At 33.2% G+C, this 14302-nt stretch overlaps 1 protein-coding gene and 1 long non-coding RNA gene across 2 annotated transcripts; both read left to right on the forward strand.

The window, feature by feature from the left end:
• The first annotated feature begins 5848 nt into the window (after window positions 1-5848).
• Window positions 5849-6735, forward strand: LOC18433390 (RING/U-box superfamily protein). The gene has a single exon (XM_006843481.4). It carries the CDS (start codon window positions 6074-6076, stop codon window positions 6599-6601), a length of 528 nt encoding a protein of 175 aa, XP_006843544.1. The 5' UTR covers window positions 5849-6073; the 3' UTR covers window positions 6602-6735.
• Window positions 6736-7457: 722 nt separating this feature from the next.
• LOC148781073 (uncharacterized) lies at window positions 7458-13014 on the forward strand. The gene is made up of 2 exons (XR_016060745.1): window positions 7458-7939; window positions 12417-13014. It is a non-coding gene; the product is annotated as an uncharacterized LOC148781073 (long non-coding RNA).
• Window positions 13015-14302: the final 1288 nt, after the last annotated feature.

Consider the following 14302-nt stretch of genomic DNA (forward strand, 5'->3'; position numbering starts at 1 on the left):
ATATATATATATATATATATATATATATATATGCGTACTCAAGTAGCATACTAGTAGGGCCTCCCTAAGAGGTTAAAGTATCAAATCTTGCCCATTGCATGTCTTTTTGTGAACCCCTTCTTTAAATTGCAATTTGATGGTGTTAATTTTTTTAATTAAAAAAAAAAAAGGGTGCGGTTTGTATACAACCTACCTTCAAATAGTGTCAATAAATGTTGTTTCAATACTGAAAATCTTTGTGATAGCTTTAAAATATTTTTTCATATTTATTTATACAATTTAAAGCTTGAAAAATAGTGTAAATCGATAGATCTATGAAAACTTGAAAATCTTGAAAAATTGATGGTCCAAAAATGCATTACAAAATATACTTTTTCCAAAATTTGATATCCAATTTTTTCTCATGTCCATGCATCTTGATGTCGAGATGATCAATTTGAAGATATTTGGGCATCAAAACAACTTCTTCTAGTGAAAGTTTTGAGGTAGGGTCAAATTTGATTGTTAAGAGCCTCGGTTCTATATAAACTTTTCCCTAAAAAAGAAAAGGAATCTCTCTTAATTGTTTAATGAAATCATAATGGTAATTATTTTTTAATTTTAAAAAAACCTTTTAATTGAACCCCTTGTTCAAACTTCAGTTTAATGGTGTGTATTTTTTTAATAAAAAAAAGAATCCCTCTTAATTGCTTAATTCAATGGTAATGGTGCTTATTTTGTTAATAAAAAAAGGAACCCTTTTAATTGTTTAATTACACCATAATTGTTGCTTATTTTTTATTAAAAAATGGAACCCCTCTTAATGTTTGATTAAACCATTGAACCTTAAGAAGGCTTATTTTTAATAAAATAAGATGGGTATTTATTTTTATTAAACTAATAAAGGCCAAATGTCTGGTGGGATTTGAACTGTAGATGCGAGAATTCAGAGGCATGCCTAATAGCAATAAGTCAATTACACCCCCTGTAATTATGACTGTGGATACATAATATATATAATAATTGGTATAGTACTCGGCCTGCCCCATAGGCAGTGGTCGAGTAACTCGGTGGAGTCCGAGAATCTTTAGCCGAGTCCAAAAACAAAGGATTAGGTTATCAAATTCTTTGATATTTTGCAGTTTACCAAAAAAGGAAATATCACAAATCTAATTTTAATTTTGTAATAAAGATTCATGACAGATAATTTAGTTTGTATAATATATTCAGTTTATATTGTAAAATACAAAATGCTCCGTTTTAGGTGGAAATTACAAAGATGATCGGTCAACTCGTATTTTTTACAAAATTGCTCTTTTGTCAACCTGAATTTTGATTATTATTTTTTTTAGTTGTTTTCTTAGTATGGCAGTGCCTCAAGCTTTAAGGCACTGCCCAACTAACGATTTTTTTAAAAATAAAAATAAAAATCGGATTGACCGAAGGACAATTTTGAAAAATTAAAAAGTAAATGGTTGACTGACCTTCTTTGTAATTACCACGTATAAGTTGAACATTTCGTATTTTATCTAAAATTTTAAGATCTATGCATAAATCATTCCATTTAATATTAACTATAAAAAATTTAGGGGAAATTATAGATTACCCCCTTTTGGCCAATCTTTGTAAGCATATTCTACTGCAATACTTTTCAAACCATATCACTAATCTCAATACCTTTTATCCTTGTGTCCACCCATCCTACTTAAGAAGTAGCTTTTTGGACAAAATACCCCCATGTATTTAAGAGAGTTTTTTTTTAAGTAGTTTTTTTAAAACTTGATTTTAAGGAGAAATTATCTCAAAATTTAAATTTTTAGAAAGATAAACTATATCAAATTTCAAATTTTTAAAGAGAGAAACTATTTTAAATTTCAAATTTTTAGAGAGAGAAACTATATCAAATTTCAAGTATTAGAGAGAAATAATCTCAATTTCAATTTATGTATTTATGTTCCTTTTAGATAATAGTTTCTCTCCCTAAAACATTTGAGATGTTTTCTCTCACTAAAATTTGAGATAGTTTCTCTCTTTAAAATTTCAAATTTCAAGGTTAAAAGAGAGAAATTATCTTAAATATATTGGGGTATTTTCATCCTAAAAAGTTATTGGGGATGGATGCAAAATTAAAACTCTTTAAAGTAAGTGACATGAGTTAAAAAGTATTAAGTTCATGCATATACCTCGGAAGTATATATATATATATATATATATATATATATATATATATATATATATATATATATATATAAAAGAAAAATCTTCCTAACACCTATAGACAAAAATAAATAGTAATTTCACCTACCCTCATCACTATCATACCATCGTGACCACTATCAGATCATCGTGACCACGGGATGAACTTTGGACAGTGATGGGATAGGCAAAATCACTGTTCATTTTTTCCTATAAACATTGCGTAGTGTTTATATATATAACTTTCCCTTAAGCTAGATTAGCCTATAAACTTTTTAATCAAATGGGGTCCGCATGTTAAAATGAGGGGCTAGGGCCATTTATGGGCCTTGACTAGCCTATAGACTTTTGAACCAGGCCGCATGTTAAGACTCATGGTATGGTTTAGGCCCGGCCTCATGGGCTCGAGCCTCATTATCATTAATCAGGTTCTGCATAGGTTGGGCTGAAAACTAAACTTATTGTTTTAGGTCTGGCTTAGGCAAGGGTTGACTTGGCCTGAACCTAGCCTATTGACAACTCTATAAGGCGGCAAGGCCCAAAATTAGAGCCCAAGCCCGGGTCATCCAGGCGTCGGGCTGGGCGGGCTAACGCCATCCCTAAACCCATAAAGATTTTTTCTTGGAACGTATCCCATAAGATCTTTGAGTCAAGTTTGAGATCCGATGCATAGGTTTCCACAATTGACCCATAAGCAATTATTCGAACATGACCAAGCCATGCTTTTAATTCGAAGTAGTTTGAACCTTGGAGTCTGGATGAAATAATTAAGGAAGTCATGGTCTCCTTGTGATTTAATGGTAGCAATCGCCGCCATAGAGCGGCAACAGGCACCGCACGCTCGCATTTGCATCCCTAGTCTGCTTCATAGAACAACGATAAATTCAAAGTCAAAATGTGGAAAAATAAGCAAAGGATGCCGTTCTTATGCGGGTGCGGTTTGTACAGAGACGGGGCTCTAAACAATCAAAGTAAACCGCACCTTCAAATAATAGTGTCGAGAAATGTAGTTTCAATACTGAAAATCTTTGTGATAGTTTTAAAATATATTTTTATTTTTAATTATAAAATATAAAATTTAAAACTAATGCAGATCGAACAGATCTATAAAAACTTAAAAATCTTGAAAATTACCTGTAAAAAAATATATTACAAGATGCATTATTTTCAAAACTTGAAATCCATTTTTTTCTCGTTTCTATGCATCTTGATGTTGAGATGATCAATTTGAGGATATTTGGACCTCAAAACAACCTCTTTTAGAGAAATTTTTGATATGGGCTCTGATTTGATTGTTTAGAGCATCGGCTCTGTATAAACTTTCTCCTTTTTATAAGACCTAGTTTTTATGGAAACAAAGTCAAGAAAAGCACTTTGAGTATTGGAAGTCTCTATAGTGGTTCTAAAATCAATTTTCAATCTCGACTATAAAATTTGAAGCTCAAAAAACAGATCTTGTTGATTTGTGAACACTTATTTTTAGGTCGAAATAGATGATCTAGATAATGTATCACAAACTTACAATATAAACTATTTTTAAGGCTCGAAATCTTTTTTTTTTATTTCATAACCATAGTGGTCAAGGCCAATATGATCGATTTGGAGATTTTATAATGCTAGAGCTGCAATTTTTCATGAGGTTTGAGGTAAGGCTTTACTTATTTTGATCGGGCAGCAGCCCCATCAAACCATTTTCCATAAGAAAATTCAAAAAAAGAAAAAGGTAAAGGTTCCAAATTTGGGTCCTAATTTTTCTTACACAAAATTTGCACGCTTTTACTTGTTTCTGAATGAAGCACCGTAAAGTGAACCAAGTTTATCCGATTTTTGCCATTTTAGGCCTTCTATTATTGTTTATTGCAGAATCACAAGGCAGCCCCTATATTAAATATGGGAAGATATGTGTACATTGTTTCCTCATGGATGATAAATCCAAATTCCAAAGGCCTTGATGCCCCCCATTTTGAAAAGGACATTATCGAAATTCGCATGCTTTGCTGGAAGATCAGTAGGAATATGTCCATCTTCATCAATACATGTTATAATGAAGTGACCCCATATTTCATCATGGAGATTCTTTTCTTTCATTTTTATATTAGAAAAAAAGTAAGCCACAGTTATAGAAAAAAAAGAAGAAAAAAAAAACAAAAAAAAGGCGAATCAGCCGTGTCGAACCGAACCAGTGAGGTAGGGGAGGGTGGTGATCTGATTATAGGGAAATCTAAAATCTTCCTACTTTGTATTGTGGACCGAATCAAGAATGGACTGATTCAGACCGGATGAATTCAAATCTTCATCTCGGAATTCAAGTTCGTATTTGGATTTTTCAAGCACTAAATTGGAGAGAAAAGACATAAACTGTCATGTTGGGAGAGAAATCCAAAAACGGCCCATTGGGCCTAGCATGCATTCACATGCATCAGAATGATAGGAATAACATCCCACATAAGGTGATTTGATTCAATCAAAATAGGAATGGAGAGGGAGTGAAAGGACTGATTTCAATGGGAAAGGCAATTTGGGGAAGGTCATTGTCTATGGAATTAATGCGTGAGGAAAATTCCAATTGAGGAAAATTCCAATAGGACTTTGGATTTAGTTTTAATTGAGTCAGGTCATATGATATCCGCCACATTCCTCCCATTATCTTGAGATATTTTTAAGAACCAAACATGTGTTCTTATATAAATAAAGCTTATTCAGCCGCTTCCAATAGGAAAGAAAAGGGAATACTATAAAATAACATAAAATAAGCTAGATAGACAATATATAAATAAAAGGGAAAGTTATAGACAACCCCCAATTTGTAACCCCCCCCCCCCCCCTCAAAAAAAAAAAAATTTTTTTTTTTTATACCACAATACATAATAATAACTTTTTAACTTTATTATTATTAATTATTTTTTTATGTAACTATCCCTAAGTAGATAAGTTAACATTTTTTAGACCAAAATACCATTCTTATATAAATAAAGCTTATTCAGCCGCTTCCAATAGGAAAGAAAAGGGAATACTATAAAATAACATAAAATAAGCTAGATAGACAATATATAAATAAAAGGAAAAGTTATAGACACCCCCAATTTGTAACCCCCCCCCCCCCCCTCAAAAAATTAGAAATTTTTTTTTTTTTATACCACAATACATAATAATAACTTTTTAACTTTATTATTATTAATTATTTTTTTATGTAACTATCCCTAAGTAGATAAGTTAACTTTTTTTAGACCAAAATACCATTCTTTTGGTCATGTTTTCCACTTTCTTTCTTTAAGTGCCATACCAACACAAGTTGTACAGAGACGGTCAAGCACATTTTTGTATGGAACCGACTATTTATTCAACTTGTGTCGGTCCAACACACTTTTGTACTGGATCATCACAACTTGTACAAAACCAGTCCAACAAATTTTTGTGTTGGGTTGGCTCTATATTCAACTTGTTTCGGACTGGTTCAAGCTGATCAGACACATTCTTGTGTTGGATCGGTATATGTTGGGCATCGTGTTTTAAAAACATGGGTTAAACGGTGGGTATTTGGATCCAAAAAATTAACACTTTTATTTCATGGTGGTCGTGAAGAAAAATAATGATAGGTTAATAATGTGATATCAAAAGTATTGCAAAAAAAAAACTTAAAAAATACAAGTCCGAGAATTATCTATAATTTTTCTAAATTAAAAAAGAAATACTATAAAACAACATAAAATGAGCTACATGGTAACGTGGTCAAAACTCCAAAGTATCCCCAAGACCTTATCTAAAGTACGGAACGAATGCACACCTAACTCGATGGCCCACCCATGACCTCCTCATCCCTTCTTCCCCATCTCTCACTTGCCTATGAAAAGGGGGAAAAAAAGCTAATAAATAAAAAGGCAATAGTGGTGCAACAGTCATGGCGTCTTCCTCATCTTCTCAAACCACCACGCCTTTGCACTGGCACTACGCAGACCTTGACGACTCCAACTTCGAAGTCCATGGAAGAAGCCTCCTCTTCGTCATCGTCCTCTTCTCTGTGATCCTCCTCTTCACCCTCATTTGCCTCTACGCCCGTTGGGTCTATAAGTATACCGTAAACCGGCAACACTCGGCATCTGCTTCTCCTCCAGCAGCACCACCACCACCAATACCACAACCATCGGATCGGCCAGCGGCCGCTGGACTCAATCCCGTGGCCATAAGCGGCCTTCCAGTTTCTTTGTACAAAGGCCAGGCCGTGTCTCCTCCAGACGCGTTGCAGTGCTCCATCTGTCTGAGCGCTTTCGTGGAGGATGAGAAGGTGAAGATTTTGCCGACGTGCCACCACACATTCCACACCGAGTGTGTCGATCGGTGGCTCAGGACGCAGTCTAGTTGCCCACTTTGTCGAGCTTCTCTTCTCTCTTCCCCTGCTGATAAGCTTGATCCTGGATCTGCTGTGTAATTAATCTCATCTCCATTTTTTTTTCTCTTCACTCCCCCAAGTAAGTTTTTTGATGATTCTCTCTTTTGCTAAAGAAAAAGTGAAAAAATAGTTTGGATATAAGGAAAATCAATATATCTTCATTCTTGGCTAAATTTTTAGTGTGTTTTACATTTGTTTGATTTCTTTAAGACACTGGAAGAAGGGCTTCGATATCAGAAATACCCAATAAGCAAAAAAGTTCATTTATTGACACCAAATTTAAATTCCATTCCACTCTATAAGCCACAAACAATGAAAGGATGCGTAGGAAATGAATGAAGGGTGATTAGATTTTTTGAGTTTATGATATGCCCTGGTCTGTTCATTTGTCTTACATTTTAGTATGATTTTTAATGGTGGGAAGCACAGGTAAAGTGATGAGCTTCTCATCTACGATTTCCTATCTAAACTGATTAGTGTAGGACCACAAAGGCTCAACTTTTTATTGGCATGCTTAGTCTCGTCTTTTGTCCTTATCCGTTAGGCAATCAGCCTTCAATACTTGAGCATATGTGCTCCCGCAGGAGCACAGTGCAATGCAAACTTACTTCCTCAGGCAAAGCGCTACTTAGTAAGTTAATTTTGATATGAAATATTTAGATCCAGTTTGGATTCCCCAATTGTATTTTCATAGAAAAAAAATGTGAATTTTAGTTCTTGAGCACTTATATCTCACTATCCAAATATTTTGTTGATTCTCTTCGGTTCTACGACACTATTTTTTAGAAACGTACGAAGAGTGCTCACTACTATGGAGATGTCAAGGGAGTTATTTTGCAAGCATACAAAGAGTGTTGGAGGGTGAAGCTCTCACCGAGGTCTTAAAAATATTCTTAGATTGAATTTTACGCGATAGAGTAAATAATAGACAAAACTTGAGGATGAATTGGCTTTTCGATTATCACGCATGTCTCTACTCTTCCACATCACGGGTTCAAATCCCCGTGTCATACTCAATTTAAAATTTTTTATTAAAAAAAGGGTAAATAGTGGTTGTCCACATATACAAATTTTATGCGATAGAATTTGCATATAATATATAATTTATTTTTTTAAATCATGTCTAGAGAGCTGGATCTGGCTAATTTTAGGCCCCATAGGCAATGTTATTAAATAGGCTCAACTTGTATGATTCCTCATACTTTATTAGTTAGATGAGATCCTTATTTGATAAGGGGAGCATGAACTGAATACTAGGTCCCATATTTTCCACTAAAGAAAGGCGACTGAGCAACTCAACAGTCAAGTCAGCACATACCTCCATGAAAGTAAGTGGCGGTCCTATTCAAATTGATGTGCAACTTGAAAGCCAATTTGGTAAGCTTCGCACAAATTTCCCAGTCGACTAATGCTTCTTTTCTAATTTCATTGTTATCACTCTGCCCAAGAAGAAACAAAATGTTAGTTTTTTGTTGTTTTTGTGCAAGATGAAGCATATGACAACTAACTAGTGAAAATAAATAAAAGCAAACCGTGCGATAGAATTTTTTTAGTGTCCCTTTTTCTTCTCACTCTCGCCCTAGAAGATAATGTTAAGTATGTGAATCCCTGTTACCATATTTGTACGAAGCTTTCCTATTTCTTGGAGTTTTTTGAATAAGAATTTTTTTGGTCATTAGAAGGGGTATGACATCATTTATATGAGGTAATATTCGTAAAATCGAACCGGAATGGTTAACCAAACATGGGGTTAGGAGCGGTTTTGAATATGAATCGGACTAACCGGGGCGGTTAACCTGACTAACCGGTCAAGTACATTTTTTTTTAAAAAAATGGGTCAAAAACTGCCTCCTCCAAAAAAAAAAAAAAAAAAACTTAGATTAAGTGTATAATATCTTATTACATATAATTATCTTACCCAAAAATTTCAAAACTTTTTATATAAATTAATATATGAATATTATGGAGATATACAAAACAATTTATAATTGGACATTAATTCAATTGATAGAGTTACAAAGTCCAAATAACAATGACTAGTACTAATGAGAGTGGCGAGCGGGATCAGGGTAATGTTGTGTCTCACTATCGGAGTCCACTCGACGAAAAATATGAGTAACGCGAAAAAGCTTTAACTTTTTACTTTCAAATTGAAAAAAATCCTATGCTTCTTACTGAAAAGTATAAGTACAATACTTCTAGATATGATATCATTCAAATATGAGAGTATAGGTATACAATTATAGAGAGAAAGAGGTTTCAAATAGATATACAAAAGGATTTTTATGTGACTGCAACCTTCATAATATTAACATTTTAGAGATGAGGAGCATAACATACTCTTAGTTCATTTACCATCCCTTAGTCAAAATGCATATTTTTTGTTATGTCTTGCACTTAAACAAAATAAAAAAACATTATCATGCAAAAAATTGAGCAAATAAAAATATCGAGCAAAAGAAATATAACATTAAAAAGATCGAGAAAAAAAAACCGAGCAACATTATCGTGCACTTTTTTTTTGTTAAAAAATATAACATTAAAAATAGAATAATCTATTTTTTTGTCATATTCATCCAAAAATATATTTTTATCAAAACATGTAATTTTATCAAAAAAACATAATTTTATTAAACAAAATAGAAAAACACTTCTTATTTTCATAGTAAAACACAATTTTATATGCAAAATATTTTTTTTTAGAAAAATCGATTTCTCAAAAACCCCTAAAATCGATATCTCAAAACGCCCCTAAAATCGAACCCCAAATGTCTGATTTTCGATGAAATCAGGAGGACAATAGCTTGAACATCTCTGTCATCTACAAAAGCCCCCAACTTTGATTAAAAATAAATAAAAAACAATGTCACAATCTGTAGTTTGGCGGATTTTTCCCGAAACATTGAAGAGCACAAAAAAAAGGAACAAGTAAAATCGATTTTCATTGAGTTTTTGCTCTCAAATCTGTTCTTTTATTGAATGCAATCAATAATTTCAGTTAAATATTGTCTGAAAAATCCTAAAAGAGGCAAAAAAAGTAGGAAAAAAATTCAGGATAAAATTTATATTATTTTTTTCTAATTCAAATGAAGCCCTAATCTCAAAATCGAGCCCGAAATCTCCAGATTTCGATCAAATAAGGAGTGTAGTAGTGTTGATATCTCTGTTATCAACAAAATCCCTCTATTTTGATGGCAAAAAACTAAAAAAATAGGCCAAAATCTTTAGATTGGAGGATTTCTCGTGAGACTTTGAAGCATACCCAAATAACGGCCAAAAAAATAAAATTTTGGTGCCATTTTGATCTCAAATCAATTGATTTATAAAAGAAAATATTTTTCTTTCTGTTAATTTTCCCACAAATTTGAACTCATTGTGATATACATAATAAAATATAAAATTAAAATAATAAGCATGCTCCTCAAAAGTAGGACATGAAATGTAAAACCTAAAATACTAGGAACATTTTTATATATGCCGAGAGATATAAGTATGTTATATAAATTTCTCCCTTGTTTTAGTTTTATTAGGGAATCTTTATCTTAAAGTGGAAAACGACGGTTATGTTGAGCTACTCCGTTCTGATTTCCTGTTTCGTCATGTTTGACCAACGTTAACATTTTAAATCAGTTAATTGAAGACTTGGACAGACTGCGATGGTTGCAAATGTAATTTACTGGGGTTTGTATATAATGAGGTCATTTATCTTTGGTATAAGTGATTACAATTATTTATAACCCTCTAATGTTATAACACTCTAATGTTATAACCCTCTAATGTGGAATTTGATGGTTTAGATTTGTCATAAAATTCGAGAAAAATTCTTTTGAACATTGAGTTTGATCAATAGAATAAATGTAGCTGATCAATTTCACGTCTAATGATTAAGATTAATTGTAAACACCTTGTACCAAAAGTAAATGATCTCATTGTATACTTTTAAATTTCTATTTTTTTCTCTTTCAAACCATGGGATCCCATTGTTTAATTTGTATAATACCATGCTAGAGTTTTGTCTTTTAACAATTTAACCATATTAACCACAATGGACATTATCCATTAATTAATCGGTGCGGCTTGTATAGAGCCAAGCCTCTAAACAATTAAATTAGAGCCTACCTTCAAATAGCATCGAGAATTGTGGTTTCAATACTGAAAATCGAGAAATGTGGTTTCAATACTGGAAATCTTTCTGATAGCCTTAAAATAAACGTATTTTCATTTTTATTTATACAGTTTAAAGCTTCAAAAATAGTGTAGATCAACAGATCAATAAAAACTTGAACAAATCTTGAAAATTGACTGTACAAAAATATGTTACAAAATACACTATTTCCAAAACTTGAAATTCATTTTTTTCTCATGTCTATATATCTTGATGTCGAGATGACCATTTTGAGGATATTTGGGCGTCAAAACAACCTCTTCTAGTGAAATTTTCGAGGTAGGCTCTAATTTGATTGTTTAGAGCCTCATAGCTCGATATAAACTTTTCCCTTAATTAATACATTAAATGGCAATGTTTTGTGTTTCATTTCTTTGATTTGGGACAAACCTATTTACTATGCCATTTTTTTTAAGCTTGTTAAGGGTTTTTATAACTAACGGATGCTTATCTTCTTCTATAATTTGTGCGGGCTTTTTAAAAATGGAAAAAGTTTATATAGAGCCGAGGCTCTAAACAATCAAATTGGAGCCTACCTCAAAAAATTTACTAGAAAAGGTTGTTTTGATGCCCAAATATCTTTAAATTGATCATCTCACCATCAAGATGAATGGGCATGAGAAAAAAATCGATTGCAAGTTTTGAAAATAATGTATTTGGAAATGCTTTTTTGGACTGTCATTTTCAAGATTTTCAAGTTTTCATAGATCTGTCAATCTACACTAATTTTGAAGCTTTAAACTTTATAACTAAAGATGAAAATACATATCAAGGCTATCACAAAAATTTTCAGTATTGAAATAGCATTTCTCTACACTATTTGAAGGTAGGCTCTAATTTGATTGTTTAGAGCCTAAGCTCTATACAAACCGCACCCTTTAAAATTTGATTTGCCGTCTGCAAACTTGTACCCACCATTCATAATTTTCTCTTAGTGACATTATATAAACCTTGAATCTTAAATGTGCACGGTTTATATGAGTTTGCCGCCTCATATTTCTCTATCAGGTGTGGTTTCTATAACATTGCAACCTTAAACAATCCATTTAGTGTGCACCTCTAAATTTCATTATAGCATTTAATTTTGGTGTAAAATATTATTGGGATTATCTGAAAATCTATTTTCATATCTAATGATAAAATTTTAAACTCCAAAAATGGATAAAATTAACTAGATCTATTAAACATATGAAAATCTTGAAAAAGGACAGTCTAGATAATGTGTTACAAGATGCACTATTTCTAGGACGCAATTTTTTTTTTTTTTTTCATATTCATACATCTCGATGTCGAGATGATCAATTAAAGGGTTTTTTAACATGAAAATAACATTTTCCGATGGTTTTTGAGGTACATCCTTAATTCTACATTTTAAGGTTGCAACCTTATATAAACTTTTTCCTTCTCTATATGATCATGGATTTTGAATTCAATTTTTTTTAGTAGTATGTAATCTTTAACATGGGGATTATTATCATATAAAAATAAATAAATTTTAAAACTTAGAAATAATATGTTTGAAGAACAAATTTTGACCATTAGTTTTATTCTTTTGGTGGAAGCACCACTCTTTTTGCTGCATCAGGAGACCCCAATGTCGAATTGCATCCCCCAATGCATGATGCACTTTTCCGTCTCAAGTAGAGTGCGCTTACATATATTCTCTCTTCCTTTCTCCCTTTTTGTCAGGTTTAGAAAAAGGTTTCGAAGAAGAACATTAGTAATTCATCTCTTGCTCACCCAAACTAGAATCGCGGTTAAAGGTGGTTAACCCCTGAGGCATGGCTCAAGATGAACTTCGGTGGTAGTATATAATCTGAGGTCCAGAAAGGTGGTTTTGGCGGTGTTCTTAAGGACTTTCTTGGTATGTCATCTTTTCCTAATATGGGCAGCTTAGCTTTCGTGATATCAATGAGGCAGAACTTGGGGCTGTTAAAGGAGGAGTTATGAGGCTTCAGGGTGTTGAGGATTGATGTCTGCATTATGAGGAAATAGATATGTCAAGTTGGAGTCAAAGGGAAGACTCTAGAGGGCTGTTAAAAGCTCAAGGGGTATTTTGGTAATTTATACCATCTGCCTGGGTATTTCGATAATTTATACCATCTGCCTGGGGCTCGATATATTGTTGCGATGGGAGTTCTTTCAGGGTTAAGGAAAAATAGAGGTTTTATTGTAATACAGAAGAAGAGAGCGGTGTGAGGAAGAGAGTTATTGTAACCCTATTCTCTATTGTCAGTAAAGAGGCTCTCATCTCCTCATGGATGTAGGCACGTTGCAGAACCGCGTATATCTTTGCGTTGTGGTTGGTTGATTCGTTCTTTTATATTTGTTTTTTCTTTTTTGTTTCTGGATTGTATTTTAGTTTTCTACAAATTGGTATCAAAGCTTATTAGGTTATTTCGCTTTCTGGGTTTTGCTACCACGGTGACAGGAATTGGCTCAAGCATCAAGTATGACAATTGAGAAGTTCAATGGAAAGAATAACTTCACTGTTTGGCGACGAAGGATGAATGATCTTCTGATACAGCAAGGTCTGGCTAAGGATTTGCTAGGGAAATCTAAGAAACCAGTAAAGATAGATGATGAAGAGTAGCAAGAGATTGAGAAAAATACGGTAAGCATGATTTATCTCAATTTATCAGATGACGCCTTGTGTTATGTGGTAGACAAAACTCGAGAGTATTTACATGACGAAATCCCTGACAAACAAGTTGTTCTTGGAGAAACAGTTGTATTCTCTTCAGATGGAAGAAGGCATGGATTTGATTGAACATGTCAGCGAATTCAACCAGATCCTAAGCCAGTTAGCAAGCCTTGAGATCGAAATCGAGGATAAAGACAAAGCCCTACTTCTGTTGGCTTCGCTTCCAAGATCATACGATCACTTAATTACGACTCTACTGTACGGGAAGGAGACTCTTGAGATGGAAGAAGTCACTGCTACTCTTTTGTCAAACAAGATAAGGAAGAAGGCTAGCAGTATTAAATCTCAAGGAGAAGGTCTCTTTGGAAAACAAAAAGAGAGTCATGAAAGGAGCAGATCAAATCAAAAGGGATCTAGAAGCAAAAGTCGGTCAAAATCAAATGGGAAGGGGAAGGGCAAGTTTACTTGTTATTACTGCAAAAAAGAAGGTCATATGAAGAGAGACTGTACGAAAAGAAAGGGGAATATAAATGGGAAAGAAACATGAAAAGCATCTGATGAAGCTAGTGTGGCTGATAGCTCTGACAGAGATGATGAAGATCTTCTCTTTATATCTTAAATTCTGGATGTTCTTTTCATATGTGTCCAAATAAAAACTGGTTCGAAACCTATAAATCCTATAGTGGTGGGTCTGTTCTAATGGGGAATGATGTTGTATGCAAGACTATTGAAATATGAACTATCAAAATCAAGATGTTTGATGGGATAGTACGAACCTTATCAAATGTGAGCCATGTCCCACAATTAAAGAAAAACTTAATATCCCTAGGGGTCCTTGATTCGAATGATTGCAAGTATATAGCAACAGGTAAAGTCCTCAAAGTTAGTATGGGATTCATAGTTGTCATGAAAGGTCAAATGACTGGGAACC

The sequence above is a fragment of the Amborella trichopoda genome, chromosome 8, assembly GCF_054954075.1.
Source record: "Amborella trichopoda isolate Santa Cruz 75 chromosome 8, AtrichopodaSantaCruz75HAP2 v2.0, whole genome shotgun sequence".
Lineage (NCBI taxonomy): Eukaryota > Viridiplantae > Streptophyta > Magnoliopsida > Amborellales > Amborellaceae > Amborella > Amborella trichopoda.

Excerpts from the sequence above, each read along its gene's own strand:
- LOC18433390 (XM_006843481.4), top strand. The coding sequence starts at position 6,074 with ATGGCGTCTTCCTCATCTTCTCAAACCACCACGCCTTTGCACTGGCAC.